This window comes from Nilaparvata lugens, chromosome 4, assembly GCF_014356525.2.
Source record: "Nilaparvata lugens isolate BPH chromosome 4, ASM1435652v1, whole genome shotgun sequence".
In the NCBI taxonomy this organism is placed as follows: Eukaryota; Metazoa; Arthropoda; class Insecta; order Hemiptera; family Delphacidae; genus Nilaparvata; species Nilaparvata lugens.
The window spans coordinates 66,422,962-66,445,031 of record NC_052507.1 but is presented as its reverse complement, the minus strand read 5'-3'; the positions used below and the strand labels follow the sequence as shown (position 1 = coordinate 66,445,031).

The 22,070-nt window shown below is 34.1% G+C and overlaps 1 protein-coding gene across 1 annotated transcript in view; it reads right to left on the bottom strand.

Annotated features, from left to right (window-relative positions):
• Nucleotides 1-22,070, bottom strand: part of LOC111044438 (DNA polymerase epsilon catalytic subunit 1) — a 46,883-nt gene that overhangs the window by 8,216 nt on the left and 16,597 nt on the right. The window contains exons 9-23 of the mRNA XM_039427069.1: nucleotides 21,833-22,039; nucleotides 20,360-20,555; nucleotides 18,894-19,037; nucleotides 18,161-18,453; nucleotides 16,014-16,162; nucleotides 15,177-15,264; nucleotides 14,266-14,415; nucleotides 12,697-12,899; nucleotides 11,104-11,254; nucleotides 10,157-10,371; nucleotides 9,327-9,510; nucleotides 8,342-8,500; nucleotides 7,129-7,326; nucleotides 4,981-5,178; nucleotides 382-579 (exon numbers count right to left, since the gene is read on the bottom strand). Coding sequence (XP_039283003.1) covers nucleotides 382-579; nucleotides 4,981-5,178; nucleotides 7,129-7,326; nucleotides 8,342-8,500; nucleotides 9,327-9,510; nucleotides 10,157-10,371; nucleotides 11,104-11,254; nucleotides 12,697-12,899; nucleotides 14,266-14,415; nucleotides 15,177-15,264; nucleotides 16,014-16,162; nucleotides 18,161-18,453; nucleotides 18,894-19,037; nucleotides 20,360-20,555; nucleotides 21,833-22,039 — 2,733 coding nt within the window. The remainder of the gene's footprint in view (nucleotides 1-381; nucleotides 580-4,980; nucleotides 5,179-7,128; nucleotides 7,327-8,341; nucleotides 8,501-9,326; nucleotides 9,511-10,156; nucleotides 10,372-11,103; nucleotides 11,255-12,696; nucleotides 12,900-14,265; nucleotides 14,416-15,176; nucleotides 15,265-16,013; nucleotides 16,163-18,160; nucleotides 18,454-18,893; nucleotides 19,038-20,359; nucleotides 20,556-21,832; nucleotides 22,040-22,070) is intronic.

Sequence of the window (22,070 nt, the reverse complement as noted above, 5' to 3'; positions counted from 1 at the left end):
TTATCAAGCTATCAAAATTAAAAAGTTTTCTCTGGAAAACATTTTTTTTCCGATCATTACTTTTTGAGATATGAGTGCATAAAGTTTAAATTTTTGGGACAAAACATTTCAAATTCGGTAAGAGATGAATCTATGAAATATGAAATATACTGCTTTATGAAAGACATTAACACTGTATAGAAGTTGCATTGGTATACATCCAAAATTATTTTCCAGGCAGACATTTTGTATATGAGCAGTGCACTTTTTTGTTCAATTGTGTCGTGTCCGGCCTGGTGTGACATCATCCTTAGTTCTCTCAGTTTGGGAAAAGAGTAATTAATAGCACGATGTTTAAGGAACTTATATGAACTTTTGAAGGTGTATTATGAGGTTTATTACCAAGGTGCTTCCAAAGGCAGGGGCAGACCCCAGGGCCTCCTGCCAGGTAAGAGGCGCCGCACTGCGCTGAGACACAGAGTCTGCGCGTTTCCGCTTATTAGAATGCGCCACCGGCTTCTTGGCTGAGACCCCCGCTTGCCCCGCCTGTCCGGCTCCACCTATATCCTCCATGTCTCCAATGTCACCACATTCAACTTCCTACAAAATTCAATTCATATTTATTTGTCAGATCTAGAAAAATACAATCTATAATAGCCTATGTAAGCAATTGATGAATAATACATAATAACATTTCATCTAACTCCATATTCATCTCATATTTATTCGAGCTGAATAAATTCTCAAACTGAATTTCAACCTTAAATGCCCTGAAAACATCAATAATACCGTGAAATGCAATCATAACAATGAACCGTCTCTTAAATCGACAACTCTACAACTGTTCAGATTGTTTATAATACAATATTATTTATTATTATTTTAAGCCACAATTAGAATGATTGGAAGAGAAAACATGATATTATTTTGAGCTGTTTCTCTCCTGAATTGAGACGCAGTTGACTGTCACAAAAAGTATCATAGCTAAGTAAAGCTGGGTTTTGGTTTGTGCGTAAATGCCGTCGTCGACCACGACAGGGTGAGGATCTCACATTGGGTAGATTTCAATTTGTCTAAATAACCTAAACGATTATGTTTAATTGTGTTTCAATGGGGGAGATTTAGTTTATACTTTAATATAATTTTAAATGGCAATATGTTGATATTATTAGAAATGTTTTGATTCTCGAATAATAAACACAAATAATGAAAAATTATTTGATCAGCTGTTTTAGCACACTTGTAATTTGGACAGTATGAATGTCAACAATGCTTGTCGTCGTCGACTGCGGAACTTTACGCACAAACGAAAATGCACCTTAAGGCTGTGCAAAGGCTAAAAATAAACTTTCTACTGCTGATATTTTTCAAAGTTTTTTGATTTGTATATCATCAAGCTATCGTTTTCTCAGGAAAACATTTTTTTCCGATCATTACTTTTTGAGATGAGTGCATAAAGTTTAAATTTTTGGGACAAAACATTTCAAATTCGGTAAGAGATGAATCTATAGTTATAGTTCTGGGGTAACCAAACACCTTTTAAAAAGAAAACTTTATTTTCAAACACATAATTATAAAATATACATCGAAAAAGAGAGAAGTGCTCTCGTGAAGTTTGGCAGTAGACTGACTAAAAGTACTATGATCGAGCATTACAATGGAATATAGCGTCAGCAATAATATTAGGTGTTACCAGATGTAACTCCTCCCCCCTAAGAGTGAAGCTGCCCTCAGCTTCAAAGAAATAAAAACATATATTATATTTTAAGTATTATAAACTAAGTACATGGTAGTCTGGGGCATATTTGTTCTGGTTCATGCTGTACAGTATCATTTTCAACTTCAGATTTACAATACATTAGGTTACAAAGTTTGTGCCAGATAAACAGCCGTTTGAGAAATATGATAACAATCAATAAAATTACAGTAAAAATAAGCAATAGAATAATACATAGGTTTCGATTATCGTCAGAGGTAACTCATCTAGAACATCAAGTTTTTGAAAATTTATATTAGCAGTATGTACTTGATCAAAGTTGAAGTTGGATAGTCGTTTTTTTACTACAAATTCAGTTGGAAGTAGAATTTCGTTTTCCCAAAATATATTTGGTTTGTAGTAACCAATCAGTGTTTCTGAGCTATTAATTTTCAACAATTGCGTTTTCTTATTAAGAAAAGAGTAATATTCTTGTTCACATCAGTATTCAGAACCATACATGTACTAAAATTAAATAATATAAAACTATCAACTATTTCTACATATGTTATGAAAGAATCTCCGTCTTTCAAAACTACCTTACTACATCCGTCTAGATTCCTATCATTTAATAATTGCTCAATACATTATCATTAAGTTCGCTTACTTCACTACAATAATAATCATCATAAATGAGTTCACAATTTCCAGAAAATAATTTGTCATTTCGAAGAACAAAAGAAGGATGTGCAATAGTTATTAAAATTTCGTTACCGACAATGACAGGATAAGACAATAGAAAAAACGTTTCATAAACAGTTGACAATAGCGGTACGTCCACAAAATATGAAATATGGTCTTTAAATATTCCACAATGTACTTTGCTTAGTTTCCATAACACACTAATTTTATTTGAAATAAAGCTGACATTTGAGTTTTTTTGTAGGAGAAAAGATCATCATGAGAAATAATAGAAGAATGCAGTATTTTCAATTTACAAAATTCGAGACTAGTTACAATGTCAGATATTTATTATTCAGAAGCAGGAGCGAGTCGAATAACAAAGAGGATTGCTGATTCATTTCCATTCGGTTGGATTCATTGAACAAAGAATTAAAGTAATTGCTGATTTTTAGATTATTCGCTCTGATTACTTTCATCTCATTATTGAATTCGTTAATTAATTTCTGATTTACAGCAAATGCTTGTCTACATTGTTACTAAGATGATATTCATTAGATTGGACTGTCTGCAAAATTTTGTCATATCTTTCCTTATCATCAGCATCCATGTTCCCAGTGATCCACGAAATCGCAGATCCTAAACCATTAAAAAGACCTCTTTTCTGCCTATAATTAACTGATTGAATCTCATTCAATTTATTCTTAGTGTATTTCAAATTCAATTTCATCATACTTAAGCGACTCTTATCAATATTATTCAATTCAAGCTGTTTGGGGGGGTTTCCGCCAGATTGGGGCCACACCCTAAAAATGATCTGCCATTTCATTCACAGCTGATGTTAGATTGTTGAGTTGCGATTGCAACAATTGAATACGAGTCGATGCATTTACTTGATTGATATCATCATTTGATTCATCGAGATAGTGAAGATCCTGGAAAGGATTGTTTCTTGCCGAATTGTTAGCATTTCTATTAGTAGAAGCAGTACGCATGGAGACAGTATTCTGCGAGTCCCAGTTGTGAGACTGTTGAATGTTTCGTGCTCCGTTTGAAAAGTTACGAGAATTGTTATTGAAAGATTTCGGTTGGAAATTTTGAAATTGCGACTGCTGAAAAGTAGAGGTAGAGGGAACTACACTTTGTTGGAAATTAGAATGTTGAGGCTGTTGAAAATGGATTTGATGAGGTTGTTGGAACCGATTCTGAGTAGTGAAGGGTTGCTGGAACCGATTCTGATTGAAGTGTTGCTGGCGGAAATTCCGAGGAGAGAATTGTCGGAATTGATTAAAAACTGGTTGTGGTTGAAAGAAATTCCGCGGTTGGAACTGAGAATTGATTTGCTTTTCACTCACTGCACTTTTGTCACTTACGGGCTCTGCACATTTTAATTGTTTCAAAACAATGCTACAATCACTGCGCAGGGTATCGCGGGCGTCGTCCAAGTTCTTGAGTTTGTATACCTGAAGATGAGCTCCGAGTGTTGGATGAACACCGTGAATGAGCGTGCGGACAAGAGTTGTATCGAGTTGTTCGAGAAGATTTTTCAGGAGATCCCCGGTTACACCATCAAGCTTATAGCGGGTCACCACTCTGGTGCGTTTTTCACTGAGTCTTTGTAGGAAGTCGAGGGGGTGTTCGTATTGGAATGATTTCATTACAGCAATTTCGGCTATTAGGTCAGGGACCGTGCGTTTATCAGAGAAGCTTTTCGTTAAAAGTTCAATAAGTTCAGCTAAGTTGGAACACTCGCAATTTTGTACAACATCATCTGCAGCACCTTCCAAACTGTGGAGGGCGGCAGTAAATAACAGCCAATGATTTTCTTCGCGTTGTGATTGTTCAATTTTATCGTTACAATACAGATTGAAAATGTCTTGGAGAGATTTGATAAATTTTGGAATTTTATTGGAAGTTCCATCGAATTTTGGAATATAGTCCAGCAAATATTTCGGGATAGATTTGGTTGACATGATCACAGGGTCTAATTTTGACGGTCGAATGAGTGTAGAAGATGAAGTGAAGAAAATGTTCGCATCTGTACTTACAGTTGATGGTAGTTTTACTTCCGTCTCAAATTTGTGGAAGGAGTCTTCGTTGTCTGCCAGGTTGAACTTCGAAGGTCGCAGGTGTGGTACGCAGAGAACTTGTCTTGAGGGTTCACCTCACTCACTGGTTTTCCGGATTTTTCACGAAGTCGAAATTAAAGATCGCGAATCGAAAAAACTTGTTGTTAAATGAACAACCTCGAAAAAACGTAAGGAAGGTAGTTCGGGCGCCAGTTATAGTTCTGGGTAACCAAACACCTTTTTAAAAAGAAAACTTTATTTTCAAACACATAATTATAAAATATACATCGAAAAAGAGAGAAGTGCTCTCGGTGAAGTTTGGCAGTAGACTGACTAAAAGTACTATGATCGAGCATTACAATGGAATATAGCGTCAGCAATAATATTAGGTGTTACCAGATGTAACTTATGATATTCAGAGCATAGATTCTTCATGGTATTGTTGATCTAGTAAAACAAAAATTTCCTGAAAATAACAATTTTTGAGAAAGTTATTCAATTTACCTAAAATGACCCAAAATTTATTTTTTGAAGGTGTATTATGAGGTTCATTACCAAGGTGCTTCCAAAGGCAGGGGCAGACCCCAGGGCCTCCTGCCAGGTAAGAGGCGCCGCACTGCGCTGAGACACAGAGTCTGCGCGTTTCCGCTTATTAGAATGCGCCACCGGCTTCTTGGCTGAGACCCCCGCTTGCCCCGCCTGTCCGGCTCCACCTATATCCTCCATGTCTCCAATGTCACCACATTCAACTTCCTACAAAATTCAATTCATATTTATTTGTCAGATCTAGAAAAATACAATCTATAATAGCCTATGTAAGCAATTGATGAATAATAAAATACATATTAAAATTCTATTGAACTTCATATTCATCTCATATTTATTCGAGCTGAATAAACTCTCAAACTGAATTTTAACCTTAAATGCCCTGAAAACATCAATGATACTGTGAAATGCAATCATAACAATGAAACGTTTAGAATTAACAGAAATTCCATTAATTAAATGTCTTTACAACTTAAACCAAAGGTACTTTGTAGTTTTTTTTTTTTTTTTTTTTTTTTTTTTTTTTTTTTTTTATTCGTCACAATTATTGAACTGCATTCAGGGAGCAACGATCCCGCAGTATATGACACGTCAAAGTTTAATCTAATATCTACCATCCCTCCTATTTCAACACTACAGATCCCACATAACATACATCAATCAAACACTACTCAACAAGGAAGTCTGCTAACCTGTACGGACACAATACAATAAGGAATTCCCTAAGTGTTTTTTTGAACTCCTTCAAGCCATCAATTTCTCTTATGTGAGATGGGATTGAATTAAATATTTTCATTCCCATATATAACGGGCCACTCTCCAGCAGGCTTAGTCTGTGATGTGGGTAAACAAAACCTCAGAAAAAAAAGAGTATTTGTTCCCCGTATTTGAAAAAAACCAGAGCAACTAAATTGACGTTTCCTCAAACACACGACAAGCTATAGACTGCTGGAACATGAATGTCAAAGGTTAAAATAAATTTAGGCTCGTCAATTACAATAGTGAAGGTGGCCTACTTAGACAGTATTTTTATTCGAACATTACAGTTTTGGACCATTTGAATACATAGAATAATAATTTTACTTTCCACTCAGTTATGCATGATGGAATAAATTAACGCTGTAATTCAAATGGACATGCCACCTATTAATACTATTAAACACCTTTCAATTATCATCATTAAACGTCTCTTAAATTGACAACTCTACAACTGTTCAGATTGTTGATAATACAGTATTATTTATTATTATTTTAAGCCACAATTAGAATGATTGGAAGAGAAAACATGATATTATTTTGAGCTGTTTCTCTCCTGAATTGAGACGCAGTTGACTGTCACAAAAAGTATCATGCTTTTCATTATGTTATATAGCTAAGTAAAGCTGGATTTTCGTTTGTGCGTAAATGCCGTCGTCGACCACGACAGGGTGAGCATCTCAGATTGGGTAGATTTCAATTTGTCTAAATAATCTAAAAGATTATGTTTAATTGTGTTTCAATGGGGGAGATTTAGTTTATACTTTAATATAATTTAAATGGCAATATGTTGATATTATTAGAAATGTTTTGATTCTTGAATAATAAACACAAATAATGAAAAATTATTTGATCAGCTGTTCTAGCACACTTGAAATTTGGACAATATGAATGTCAACAATGCTTGTCGTCGTCGACTGCGGAACTTTACGCACAAACGAAAATGCACCTTAAGGCTGTGCAAAGGCTAAAAATGAACTTTCTAATGCTGATATTTTTCAAAGTTTTTCGGTTTGTATATTATCAAGCTATCAAAATTAAAAAGTTTTCTCTGGAAAACATTTTTTTTCCGATCATTACTTTTTGAGATATGAGTGCATAAAGTTTAAATTTTTGGTACAAAACATTTCAAATTCGGTAAGAGATGAATCTATGAAATATGAAATATACTGCTTTATGAAAGACATTAACACTGTATAGAAGTTGCATTGGTATACATCCAAAATTATTTTCCAGGCAGACATTTTGTATATGAGCAGTGCACTTTTTTGTTCAATTGTGTCGTGTCCGGCCTGGTGTGACATCATCCTTAGTTCTCTCAGTTTGGGAAAAGAGTAATTAATAGCACGATGTTTAAGGAACTTATATGAACTTTTGAAGGTGTATTATGAGGTTTATTACCAAGGTGCTTCCAAAGGCAGGGGCAGACCCCAGGGCCTCCTGCCAGGTAAGAGGCGCCGCACTGCGCTGAGACACAGAGTCTGCGCGTTTCCGCTTATTAGAATGCGCCACCGGCTTCTTGGCTGAGACCCCCGCTTGCCCCGCCTGTCCGGCTCCACCTATATCCTCCATGTCTCCAATGTCACCACATTCAACTTCCTACAAAATTCAATTCATATTTATTTGTCAGATCTAGAAAAATACAATCTATAATAGCCTATGTAAGCAATTGATGAATAATACATAATAACATTTCATCTAACTCCATATTCATCTCATATTTATTCGAGCTGAATAAATTCTCAAACTGAATTTCAACCTTAAATGCCCTGAAAACATCAATAATACCGTGAAATGCAATCATAACAATGAACCGTTTAGAAATTAACAGAAAATTCCATTGTTTAATGTCTTTACGACTTTAATCAAATGTACTCTGTAGTTACATGTTATGTGTTGATATGTATTTAAGTTACATGCCAGTTGTTGAGTCGTATTGTATATTCTTGAAATTTTGTAGTACAATATTTGTATTTTTTATATATTTTGTCAGTAATATATTCAATTCAATGTTCATTCACAAAGTTTATTTGGTATTAATAGGGTTAATAATGAATGGATTTCAATTAAACCCTTTCAAGAACACAGATTGAATATGGTGCTGATGAAAATAATGAAGATGGCGAATCTGCCGAAAGATCTCGTTGTCAAAGTGAGTGATTAATTCATTTACTGTAAAATATCCGACTGCTAGTCGTTTTTTCTAATAGCAAAAAGTGAAAATAATCAGTTTAGTACCTATAAATCTATAATATAATAAAGGAGAGAATTGCTTCATACACGTACGGGATAGGAAATAAACAAATGACGCATCAACGCCTCTGAACTACTAAACTGATGAACTTGAAATTTTTCATAAAGATTCTTAATTTACCGATGATGGTTATAGGCTTATTTTAAATTCTTCAAGATTTTAGTTGGTCAAGTTTTCAGTTTGCCATGCTTTAAATTAGACCCTTGCGGAATACGGTTAACCTGCTAGTAATAAATAAATTTCAACTTTAACACTTTCAAAAAGACCGATTGAACATAGAATAAATATAAATCATCAGTAGTATATAAATATATACGCTTGAAGTATATGAATACAAGAAAAAGGATATAGTCAACTCACTTCATCATCATCATCTTCATCCTGGTCCATTGTTTCGATAGGCTTTGGTTTAGCTACAAACAGTTCATTGATTTTTCGCTGCTTCAGAGTGTCATTCTTTTCCAGCATTTTCTTGTGTAGCCAGTCGGGGTGCCTCACTCTCGGCACTGGATTTGATAACTGAAAAAATAAATACCATTCTATATACAACAATACGAGTACAGAGGAGAAATAAAGTTGAAAAGTTTGAAAATGTTTGCCACGGAGTTGATGAGATTTTGATTCCAACTTCTAGGTTCACTATTATTCTGGGAACTCTTATTTCTAGATACACTTCAAGTAATACCACCACGGCCCCTTGAATGTTACCTATGATGCCTCATCGATTCATTAGGAGCGGTGAAGGTAGCTTCAAGCTTGAGAGTGTTGAATGAAATACATGTATCTAAATGGGTCAAAACATACCGCTCCACCAGCATTTGTGCTCCAACCCAGAAATCCACTTGGGTAGACAAGGAAGAAAGTAGTCGGGCGTTTTGCAAAATGCTGTGCACTGCAACACCACTATCACACGTGACAAAATAAATCTAAATGTATATTCTTTTGCAGTAGTGAATTTTAAAATGAATTTTCATGTATAGTTTCAGAGCATACACCAACTAAATGCTCATCAATTACAGAAACCGGTACTAATACTAGCTCCTGCAGTTACACTATGTTTTTACTTTCATTTTCTATATTTTCTCTTCTAAATGATGTATGTCACCCCAAATATAGCTGAGAAATAAATCCAGTAAGCTTTAAAAATGAAGTCTCCAATCTTGAATTAGAAAGTTTTAACTTGAAGTTTTAGGGAGATGTTTATTCAGGTTTACTTTAATTGTACCTTCAATACAAATTTAATTCATGCTTTTGCATAACAACCACAATCAGATGGGTTCAACATTTCTGTGGATGCTTTTTATGTATTATGGTAAATAAATAAATTGAATTAAATATAACTTACGCCTTGCATGGCAGCAGGAATAGTTATAATTTTCTGTACAGCGCCACCAAGACGTTCAATATAGTAATCCCAGTCCAGAACTTGTCTGATGTCAATATTATCCAGAGAGTTGTCCTTTAACCACTTCCGCAGGAAAAACCGCTTCACGCTGGGTTCTGCTTGGAAAATAGCCAGTGGAATCGCTCTAAACCGAAACAATAATGGAGAAAACTATTCACACAAAGAAAATGAGATTCAGTGATTCTGGTCAACGAGAAATTGTAGTTATAACTAGAACTAAAAAGTTGTATTATTTTTTCTCAAAATTGGAAAGATTGAAATTAAGCAGTAAAATGTTAATCACGTCAAGAAACTATTAAGTTGTTGTGTATATGAATATAATTTATCATCAACGCCTATACTATTAAGCAAGAACATGGATTACATTATTGATTCACGTCACTTTGACTAGATAAATATGAATTGCAAAGTGGATGGAGCTTTCAAGTAGATTGGAATTAGGGCCAAGCCACATGAGGCGTTTTTCAGGCGAGCAGAGCAGGAATCTCTCAGATTGGCTAATTAAAAGCTGATTCACGAACGCTCACCCAACCGGAGAGCTTCCTGCCCTGCTGACTTGTCTGAAAAACGCCTCATGTGGTCTGGCCCTTATTGACCAATAAAGTGAATTCACGCCACTTTGATTAGAAAAAATATACATTGTCAATTAGATGATTACCAATAGAGTGTATAAAGCAGCATCACACGTTAAACTTAAAAATTTAAAGAATAAATTAAAGACTTGTTAACTTAAGATTTAATCAAGCTTTGCGTAAACTACAGTTGTTTACCTTTCAGTCACAGGTGAGCCTTCCGGTTTGCGCGAAATGATGAACTTGCAAGCCAGACCCGCGTCTTTGACCATCTGATCGCCGAGAAATTCGGCCAATCGCTTGGCCGTACTGATGGACGTCGACTTTTGCGCGCCGTAATCTTCCAGTTTACGCGACATCGACCTGTTCTCCGAGATTAGCTCGAACAATTCTGTATCAGGCATGTCTGCTGCCTGCAAAACGTTATACAAGTTAATTTATTCATCAATGACATGAGCACACAGTATCATAGAATGTTATTATACTAATAGACAAATTGGTAGTCGAAAATCGTTTACCAAGAGAAAATACAGATGGAAAGAAATGAGATATTGCAGCTAATCAAATGCTAATGAATAAATAGCTATGATTTTTCTGAAATTTCGTTCAACATTAAACCGAGATAACTGAGACAACAATGCATTTTTCAAAAAGTTTTGGAATGAAATTCAAATGAATGCGGTTACATAATTATAATTTATTATGGTATCACAATTCAATATCGCTTTTAATATGGAGTTTCTCTCATTTTAGAATGATGAATAATTCTCATTTTATTATAAACAAATTTACCAGATGGAATTGTGAATATCCATCACAAGCTCATTTTTTACATAAATATAGAACGAAGCTTACCAGTTTATAAAGAGAGGGCAAATGATACTTAAATAAGTGAGTAGTATTGTTTGAAATATATCTATGGTAAATGTAAAATTTCAGAAAAATGCGACTATATTATTACATATCAGACACAACTAAAAGCAAGTTTTACTTTTGATAGTGGTGATTTTTATTCTTGTTTTGCCATTTCGTTTCGTTAAATTCTTATCATGTTGTATTCGAAAATTGAATGAATTAGACTTTGAATTGATAAAGACTAAACACGAGACTCTATTATATTAATGATGATCAGCTATCCGACTTACCTTGGAGTAAAGCACATCTAGCCAATAGTCAGCAACCTTTGCTACAGCCGCATAGCATTTATCCAGTGTATCCCCTTTCAGAAATGCTTCAAAGACCGACGATTGAAAATTTTTGATCAACTGCAGTTCTCCACGTCTTTTTACTTCAAATCTGAGGAAGAGATAATTGTTCAGAGAAATAAAATACAAATAAATTTTCAGTAAAGAAAAATATGTAATTAACGAAATTTGTATAATTCAAAATAAATTTACAAAGCAGAAGAAGATAGTACCTCAACTTTGGGAGAAGTGAACCACAGTCTTTAGTCAAAAATTGATTTTTCAAACTATACTTAATCAATTTGTAAATTTTTGTGATAATTTTAACATGAGTTAACATGAACTCATTCAGACTGTATTATCAAAATTATGGAGAGAAGCAGTTTTGGACAGCATTCTGTCGATTCTCTCTCAATCATTGATTTGATTTTGTGCTTGTGTGAATATATTAAATAATTAAATAAATGCAATATGAAAGTAAGGCATGGTAATTTAATGAAAATAATTTTCTTCAAAACACTGACCACGAACGTACAACTATTCATTAATGATGCAATAGTATATCGTATAGTAAGTATACCTTTTACTGTGATAGGAATTTCAAAACGGAATTGATTTTGTGGATGTTACAACATCATATTATACATTACCTCAATTTTTGAAATACAGTAATAGCAGAGAATTTAAATAATTACCCTTTCAATTCGGCCAAGGACCCGTCAAAATTGAAAACAGCATATCTCTTCTTGAGTCTCTTGCCTTCTTCTTTAGATGCAGGTAGTACCATAGCAAGATAGGGTCCATCGACTTCAAAGAATATAGAGTTTTCACTCCTCCTGTCGTACTTCAAAGTTCTGCCGTCGACCAGCTCATGGTATTGATCATTTGTGAAATTGTCCTGGGGAGGAATTATGATAGCAAATTGTGAATAGATGTAAATAATTTAGTAATAGATTTAATAATAAATACAGAGACCCAAAATAACGGTAAAATTATTTCATTTTAAAATAGATCATACATAATATTCATTGTAATTAAAATGGTCTGCCTATTAAAATTATCTTACGAGGATTAAAAAAATAAATAAAAAAACAGAAGTGAGAAAACAAAAATAAAATTTTATTTCTATTTATGATCATTTGTGCTTCAAAACTGGCCATTTAAGAAACATCACTCTTACATGTACATGTACTGTTCAGTGAAAAGGCAGCTGAAATTGTATATATATATTGTCTATGTACCGGGTAATTCAAAAGGACTTTACAACTTTGAATATTCATATAAATCTTATTAAACAAGGTACAGAGCTGGTTTTGGTGTTGTTTTAAAGGAAAACACTCCAAGTTTTGACTCACGTCGTCCGCTAGTGCCTGGTCGCGCCGCACAAGCGCTAGCGGCAGTTACGTCAAAGATGGTTGCCTTCACTGGACCCGAGCGTGCTAGCTGTGTGTTTTGGTTTGAAAAACGGCATTGATTTTGTGGATTTTACAACATCTTATTATACATTGCCTCAATTTTTGAAATACAGTAATAGCAGAGAATTTAAATAATTACCCTTTCAACTCAGCCAAGGACCCGTCAAAATTGAAAACTGCATATCTTTTCTTGAGCCTCTTGCCTTCTTCTTTGGATGCAGGTAGTACCATAGCAAGATAGGGACCATCGACTTCAAAGAATATAGAGTTTTCACTCCTCCTGTCGTACTTCAAAGTTCTGCCGTCGACCAGCTCATGGTATTGATCATTTGTGAAATTGTCCTGGGGAGGAATTATGATAGCAAATGTGAGTAGATGTGCATTTAATAATGAATACAGAGACCCAAAATAACGGTAAAATTATTTCATTTTAAAATAGATCATACATAAATAATCATTGTCATTAAAATGGTTTACCTATTAAAATTCTCTTACGAGGATTAAAAAAACAGTGAGAAAACAAAATTTTATTTCTATTTATGATCATTTGTGCTTCAAAACTGGCCATTTAAGAAACATCACACTGACACGTACACGTACACGTACCGGGTAATTTAAAAAGGACTTTACAACTTTGAATATTCATATAAATCTTATTAAACAAGGTACAGAGCTGGTTTTGGTGTTGTTTTAAAGGAAAACACTCCAAATTTTTGACTCACGTAGTCCGCTAGTGCCTGGTCGCGCCGCACAAGCGCTAGCGGCAGTTACGTCAAAGATGGTTGCCTTCACTGGACCCGAGCGTGCTAGCTGTGTGTTTTGGTTTGAAAAACGGCATAGTGTACCTTGATATGTTGCAAGAATTTTTGATACCACAGATCGATGAGGATGACCGAGAACGAAATGTTTTCTTTATGCAAGATGGCGCACCACCACACTATCTGACTGACGTCCGGGATTTTCTTAATGACCGCTTTCCAAATCAGTGGATTGGCCGTAATGTGCCAATTGAATTGCTCCCTCGTTCCCCAGACTAACACCGCTAGATTTTTTCTTGTGGGGTTTCATAAAAGATATGGTGTATGTACCTCCTTTGCCAGCCACTCTACCTGACTTAGAGCAAGGATTTGCGCTGCTGTTGAGCGAGTTACACCTGAAATGCTAGTGCGAGTCTGGGAAGAGATTGTCTGCAGGATAACCAACGGAAGTCACATAGAAAGTCTTTAGTTCAAGGTAAAAAAACTTGAAGTGTTTTCCTTTAAAATAACACCAAAACCAGCTCTGTACCTTCTTTAATAAGACTTATATTAATTTTTAAAGTTATAAATTCCTTTTTGAATCATACTGTAGATTAGTATCAATGCTATTATTATAATCTACCACTAGGAAATAATACAAATAGATCAATTATTGCTCGACGAAAAAATTATTATGTCCAATACCACCATTAGATAGCAAAATCTATTAGAATTCTATAATAACCAAACAATACAAATTACTGATTAGTATTGATTAAGTTATGTTCTTGTGTTTTAGCTATATGCGCTTTTGTTTTGTAAACTGTATACTTGTGACAATGCCAAATGATTATTGTATATCAAATGGCAATAAATATATTTCTATTTTTCTTTTCAATTTACTGATTCTTAGCATGGTTTGAAAACGATAATTTTCAATGTTGAAAAAGATGATGGTATGATTCGATTACCTTGACCATGGAATTCAAGACAGCATTTGGATAAGAGATGGTAACTTTTGATTTTCCTGGGTGAGTAGATTCAACCACATAGTTTTCAGGAAAAGAAGCAGGTAGCACACACCAAATTCCATCGGTATCCAATTCAAGAGGACGGCCAACCTACAAGAGATATGCAGATTTGTGAAAGTTATTCACAACATAATAATATGAGAATCAAATTTGATTTGGTTTTGATGAGAGTGCTACAGGCTGTTGCCCAATTGCACCCATGAAACAATAAAATATTACAAGAAAACATCATTAATAACAACTACAATACAAAAATATCCAAGAACAAAGTAGAAATATTACATGTATCTGAACAAAACAATTTCAAATTCTGCTCAGCCTTTCTAAAACTGCTCACTTCCTAACGCAGTTGATGTAACCGAGATCATCTACTTCATCAGATTATATTCAATACTATGTTGATATACAGATAACATTTGTATTCACAATCAGAACAATAAGAAACGGGTACTTGAGATTCAACGTTTTATTAAAATAATGGGCTTTTCTAAAAAATTGGTCACGATTTTATTTTGTATCAAAAATTCAAGACTAATGAAACCGACAAATCCAATTAAGAATAAGTTTACAATGATTTATTTTACTATAGAACAGTTTCAATTTGATAAGGAGGTTTTAAATTACTGTATGCCTACATCCACACAATAAGTAAAAACCTCATAAATAGGATTTATCATGTACTGTAATTAATTTTTGGGAAATTATTATACTTAATCTGACACAAGACAGCCAGCCAGGTCACACGATATTATTATTAATTAAAAAATTAAATTCAATTGGTAAGAACTGTGGACATTTATAATAGAAAATTAATACAATGAACAATTTAAACGAATCTCTAATACACTCACCTGCTCAATTATTTCTCTCGCTTTAGTGATAATATGAGCTCCTGTATAACAGACAATGCCCGCCATTTCCATACTATGCCATCGTGCACTGAAAAATAAAAAGTATAGAATGCAAAAACAAATTTATTTAAAATAAACAATAGAAAAATTAGTATAACCAGTATAACTGACAAATCTTTATTTAATTAGCAGAGATGCTCGGCATTTTAACTTTTGGTTAGGACTACACTTAAAATTATAAAAAAATATGAATAAAAAGTCTACCCTTTTTAAAAAATTGTACTCGCAACATGTTTCAACATAATGTCATTTTCAAGTAAGTCATGCATTGGCATGTTTTCATGCTCAACATGCTTTGATTAGAAGTAGATATGCAGCTTTTATTTATAATAAAAAAAATAAAATGTTGGTGCCAAGTTGTTTAGTAGAACTACAAAGTAGAAAGAATTCTTTCTTCTCTGTGGTAGAACAGAACAATAATGTAACAATCGATACTAGTCTCTCGGTTTTTTAATTGGAAATTGGTGTTTGTGACAACTTCAAGTATTTTTATTCAATGGACTTCTACCACATTTCCTTCACAGAAACAACTTTGAAAACATTGGAACTTCAATCTTGTTATTCTAATTTGTTTCAATATTCAATGTTGTATCATTCACATTTTATTGTAGTATTAGTGGTGTAGATACACTGTATTATACTTAGAAAAAGTGATAATATGATTAAACATTAACAATATCGTAAATTGTTTCCTGTATCTTAAATAATAAACCACCTTTACAACTACTCAGAAAGTCTCATAATAGAGATGATCAAATTTCACAATGCAGTTCATACCCTTTTCTCATGACATAGCCGTAGAATGAGTTGAGAATGCACTTGTGAGCCAACTGCAGTGAATCATAAAGAACTTCCCTGTTCTTTGCTATCTTTATTTCAGCAGCATCACCCATCTTTATCGCATCGGCAATCTGCTTTTTCGCCACCTGAAGCCACAAACGGAAACTCATGGGATCTTACAATATTCAAAAATAAGATTTGCAAAAATAATAATTGGGAAGTTGATTAATACATGAAGTTAATTGAAGAGAGAAGTATCATCTAATAAAAACGCCATATTAATGAACAATACTTGAACAAAGTGTTTTAAGGCCTCTTAAGACCTGCTTGTAATTTACTGAGGAAACAAAACAAACTGCACAGTTATGAGATAAGTATTTCAATAGTAAGAAGCAATATCAAAAGATGTAACTTGAGAAATACCACACGATGGTAAAGAAATTATATAACTTTTCTTGCTTGTGACAAGTAGAAAAATATGAATATTTGAATTGTAATTTACAATCATTTTATGATTGTGTTTTTGTCTCTGTTGAAATAAAATAGAAGAATTGTTGCTAGCAAAAATGCCAATATATTATCTTAATGGACTCAATAGTTAACTGAGAATGGCCACTGACGACAGGAAGAGTGTGTCGAGCAAAAATGCCAATATATTATCTTAATGGACTCAATAGTTAACTGAGAATGGCCACTAACGACAGGAAAAGTGTGTCGAACATGTGAGAACGAAACTGTCTTCTAAAGAAAAATACATTCAAGCGAAAGGCTTCGAACAAAAAAGAGGTGTTTGACAGCAGCTTCTAAATAAAATAAACAACAAATACCAATAAATACATCACTGTAGAATTGCAAATTATAATGATACAAGAATAATTCAACTTCAAATAGAGCAGCGAAGAAAAAATAAACAAAAAAATCTGGTGTGGCGCACTCACACAACTTTCCTTGCCGTTATGAGAATTGATCACCTGACGCTAGTGTTCACGCGCATCTCAAGTCTACTTATAAACAAAGATCTGAGCCAGCTGGTGACAGGACAATAACCCTGGAGACATACGAGGTCTGCTATCTCTTCATAGTGAATGGTTTAATAGAATCAAAAGTTGCCAACAGTTTGCAATTGGATAATAACAATTTCTCGCATTTCGAGCTTATTTTCAATTTTAGGTGAAAATGTTACTGAACATTAATTATAGAGATTTTCATGCTCAATCTTTTCCACTCAATTTTTTTTGTTTAAATTGTATCTGAAGCCTGATAATTGATAATCTAAAATCAAACTTTGCATGGATTTCAAAATTTTGCATAGGGGCGGAGGTCCTGAAATTTTTACAGATATGGGACTTGTGGCAGTTGATAGAGTTTATCAATGACTATTTTGGGTATAAATTTAATCAAAATCGTTGGAGCCGTTTTGGAGAAAATCGCGAAAAACCTTGTTTTTGACAAGATCGAGATTGTTTGTGTCGGATCCTTATATTGTAAGGACCTTAAGTTCCAAATTTCAAGTCATTCCGTTAATTGGGAGATGAGATATCGTGTACACAGACGCACATACACTCATACACACACACACATACAGACGAATACCCAAAAACCACTTTTTTGGACTCAGGGGACCTTGAAACGTATAGAAATTTAGAAATTGGGGTACCTTAATTTTTTTCGGAAAGCAATACTTTGCTTACCTATGGTAATAGGGCAAGGAAAGTAAAAAAATCAAAGATTCGAATCTAACCTCAAAAAGTTTTGTTCGAAGCCTTTCGCTGATAACACAACATGTATAACGATTGATGAGCATGTGTGTTCACACTTGTTCAACACACTTGTCCTTTCGTTAGTGGCCAACCAGAGAAATAGCATAGAAAAACGGTATCACCGAGAAAAGATGGCATAAACTATGGTGCTATCTTTTCTATACGATAATAGGCTGAGGCTCAACAATCTATCTGTCATACAAAGATAATTTTCAGACACATGACAGAATCAACAAAGTAGATGGAAGGTAATGATACTAAAAATAACGAAGCAAATAAAGTACAGTCTTGTAGTTCTATGATCAATACAGAGGTAAAGGCAGAGGTCATTGTTTATCCAGTAATTATACTTGGAAATTCTTTATCACACTGGAAATAGCTCACCTTACAGAGGCCTTTGTATGTATATCTACGGTCTCGGAAAGCACGGACGGTATCAACATAGAATGAATTTTCTTTTTGACAAATTGTCGTGTGGCGCTCTTCCATCTTTGTAACGTGGGCTTTCTTGTAGACCTTTCGGCAATACTCGGCAAGTCGCTTCTTCTCAATTGCGGCTCTCTCTTCGTCTGATATCTCATGGAAAGCTCTTGGAGGACCTCCAGGCATAGCAGGCGGAAACTTTTCCATCTCCAATTGCTGCTGAATACGTTGGAACTCACTTCTTGACGCCGGCACTGTAGAAATTACAAACGATTACAAGAGAATCGAACGATCTCTGTGCGAAGCTCATATCTATAATTTTGTAAATTAGAACATTATTAACATTCAAATATGATTTCTAAATACACTATATGCACACTATCAAAAATTGATTGTACATTTTTTCAAAATGCTTCCTGGTCAGATCTTCATTGTGTAGTAGTTGGCTTGCCTCAGGGTTGGCATGATGATAGAGTCTCGACTCATGCCACATGGCAAATCGACTTACCTCACTGGACACAAATGGAATGCGTAGATCTCTGTGCAAGTCACTGTTTATGCCGCATCAACTTGTTGACCCAATGAAAGCCAATGTCGACCAGCGCCAGTGTGTGGATGGGTGGTTTGCCAGACTGGGCCAACATGTGGATGCGGCATTATTTTGAATGAATGAAAACAATGGAAATGCACTTACTGACTTCTCCACGCCACATCCAGGTCATTGTCCTCTGACAGGTGGCTCCGGGTCTGTTGAAATCGCAGGCAGCACACATTGTCTCGTCCACCATGGCTGAAGGCTGCAGTCTATTCGTCAGAATTATATTCGGATACATAGCACCTGCGAACATACATATATTTCATACATTTAGTCGAGGAATAGAACCTCGCCTTGCCTGATAGGAACTTGTTGTGCTTTTTCATTGATGTATTTTGTTTCTTCACCAAAGTGTTTTGTTTCTTCAACAATTTTTTATGTCATAGAGAAAAGATACATTGCACCTACTAACATATTTCAATCATTCAGTCCAAATTTATTTTTGTCAAATTGAAAACAATACAATGAAGACTATGAATCATAGAAATAATAGACAAGCAAGAAATACATAATAAGATTCCAATAACACATAAACTCTTAAATTAAAAATAACTTGTTTTCTATTTGACAAAGCCAGCTAAACCTAGGTTTGTGCGCTGGCATAGGTACATAGTATTAAACTGATAGAGCTTGTAAGGGAAAATGTAAAACACTTTTATGTTAACAAAAATGTTAGAGAGAGAGAAGAAGGGAAGAGAAAGAAGGATGAAAAGCGAAAGAAGAAAGTAAGGAGAAAGAGAAAGAAAAGGAAAATTGAAAAGTATATATAGGTAAAGAAGTTTTCAATTACTACAAGATATTATTGAATTCACCCTGCAATTTTATCCAATCCTCTATTACTTGCAAATTTGACTTTGAGATCCTGTTCATGAGAAAAATTTCCGGTATACAATTGATTGATTTATGGCATATATGATCAAATTGCCTCCTACACAAGGTTAGGTCCGTTCGTGGTACAGGAAAAATGGTAGGCGAACGAAAACTGTACTTTTTTACATGAGCTGTGAACAGATTACTATTTTTATTCAGATACAGAAATAATAGAACCTCTCACGCCTTGCTCGATAGGAATTGTTTGTGTTTTTCATCAATGTATTTTTTCTTCACTAAAGTGGTTTGATTCTCACACCAATGTGTTGTCATAAGATAGCATAAGAAGATATCCCATGTTCATGTTCCAAAATTTCACTTTCAATTCAAGCAGACAGTCCAAGTAGTTCTTTTTCGTGAACCTATATGACGCTGGTAGTCTCTTGTACTGTGCCGTTCTTACACTCTCACCTAGCCAAAACAGTAATAATAGACAGTAGTCGATAGTAATTAATAGGCTAGAGTTAAACAAAAACAGACTTGAAATTTGAAACATAAATGACCTACACCATGGGATACCTTCTGGTATTTTTTCTCTATGGTTATGTCTTCTGACACAGTGATTGGTGATGTGTAGTGATATTTTACAACATTTCTGTATTTTAATAAGATGTAAGTTAATAAAATCATATAATTCAGGTAGAAGCCAAGGAGTAAGAAGAGCAGAGAAATTATTACAAAAGAACTTAACTCACCAACATCAAGATGATAAATGACAGGATTTTCCATTCTACAAGGCGTGTCTCTAAGATCTTCCAATTTCGATTTGATATCCTGTACGATTTCATCGAAGTTTGTCACGGTTTCCAGGGGTATTTTCTCTTCTTCTTCAATGGCATGTTTCAGAGCGTTATCTATGCTACCAATCAACATGTTGAACGCTTCAGGTACCTAGAAGAAAGAAAATACAACTTCACTTTAAACATTTATGCTTATACTGTATTCCAATACAGTGAGATAAGATAATATTTGACAACTTTATAGATACAATAAACATGAACATTACAAACATCATGAAAAATTTGTAGAGGATTTTTTAAAATAGTGATAACTTTCATTTAGCTTTATAGTGTTTTAGAACAAACATAAGTTGCCAGAAATGTCTTTTGTAGCAAATGAAGAACTCAAGTACAGTGTAATGTAGATACTTCTATGTAAGTACTTGAAGATTTATATAACCAAAATTATGGTTTCAATTATAGTAAATTAAAGTAAATTCGTATGGCTTTTGTTGGTGGGGAGTCCCTTGCGGGAAGGTCTCACCTCGCCTGAATATATAATTTAAGCTATCAATGGGCCTTACGATTGTCACGCTTCAGCCGGGACCGACAGTTTAACGTACCCATCCGATAACACTAAATAATAATTATAGAAATATATATGAAGTAGTAGAAAACAAATAAAAATCAATGGAAACTATGAATGATGAACGATCTGTATCTAATTGTAACCACTATTATTGATTCTATCATTGAATGAGGAATATATTTTATCTGGAGGGTCTCAGTTCTTCCTGATTTAAATAATTCATCCTGCCTATAAAATTATATAGAAATAACCTAAAAGATTCTGTTTAATTATATTGTAAAGGTAAAAGGGTAGGTAGGTTAGGGAGGTTAGGTTTTTGCTTTTAAACGGTATTACCAATGGTATGTTGGTATTATTCGAATCATTAACTTGATGTTGTACTTGTGGAATGAATAGAAGTAAGTAAGAATTATTTATTCACGTAAGTTACAATACATTCTGGTTTATACACTAACAATAAATTACAGTATAGCAGCTAATTATGCAACAAATTTCACATATTATGAAAACTTATTAATTACAATGAAGATTGAATGCAACATTAGAATATTGATAATATAGTATTGTAATGTAACTACATAAATCGGCGATGTTTCAACAATTAATAAATGATAATTTTAATGAATAAATATACACCCCACTATAAATTATATGTGTTGGGGTATAAGTAATTAGTTGCTTATTGCGTGTTATAATTACTATTTACAAACTTCATTCACTAATATGGGATAAAAGTTTTTTATAATAAAAAAATAAATATGTTTTAATAATTTTAGATAATAAACACAATTATGACTGAACATAGAATACAGAATGAAATGAAATACTGTTTGAAATGGAAGTTACCCAAATTATCTTACCATCTTGAATCTGCATGGAATATCTGCTCTGAAAACGCCAGATTCCAAAGCTTCGACGTGTCCTCCAACATAAGTCTCTTGGTCTAGAATATGACCATCGGGCGTCATTTTGTTCAACTCAGTTTTCTGCTTATTCGGAAAAATGATGTTCGCGTGGAAAGCTTCCACCATCAGAAGAGCTTCACAAAGCGTTCCAGAACCTTTTCCTCAGGACCTGACACACAAAGATTTCAAATTG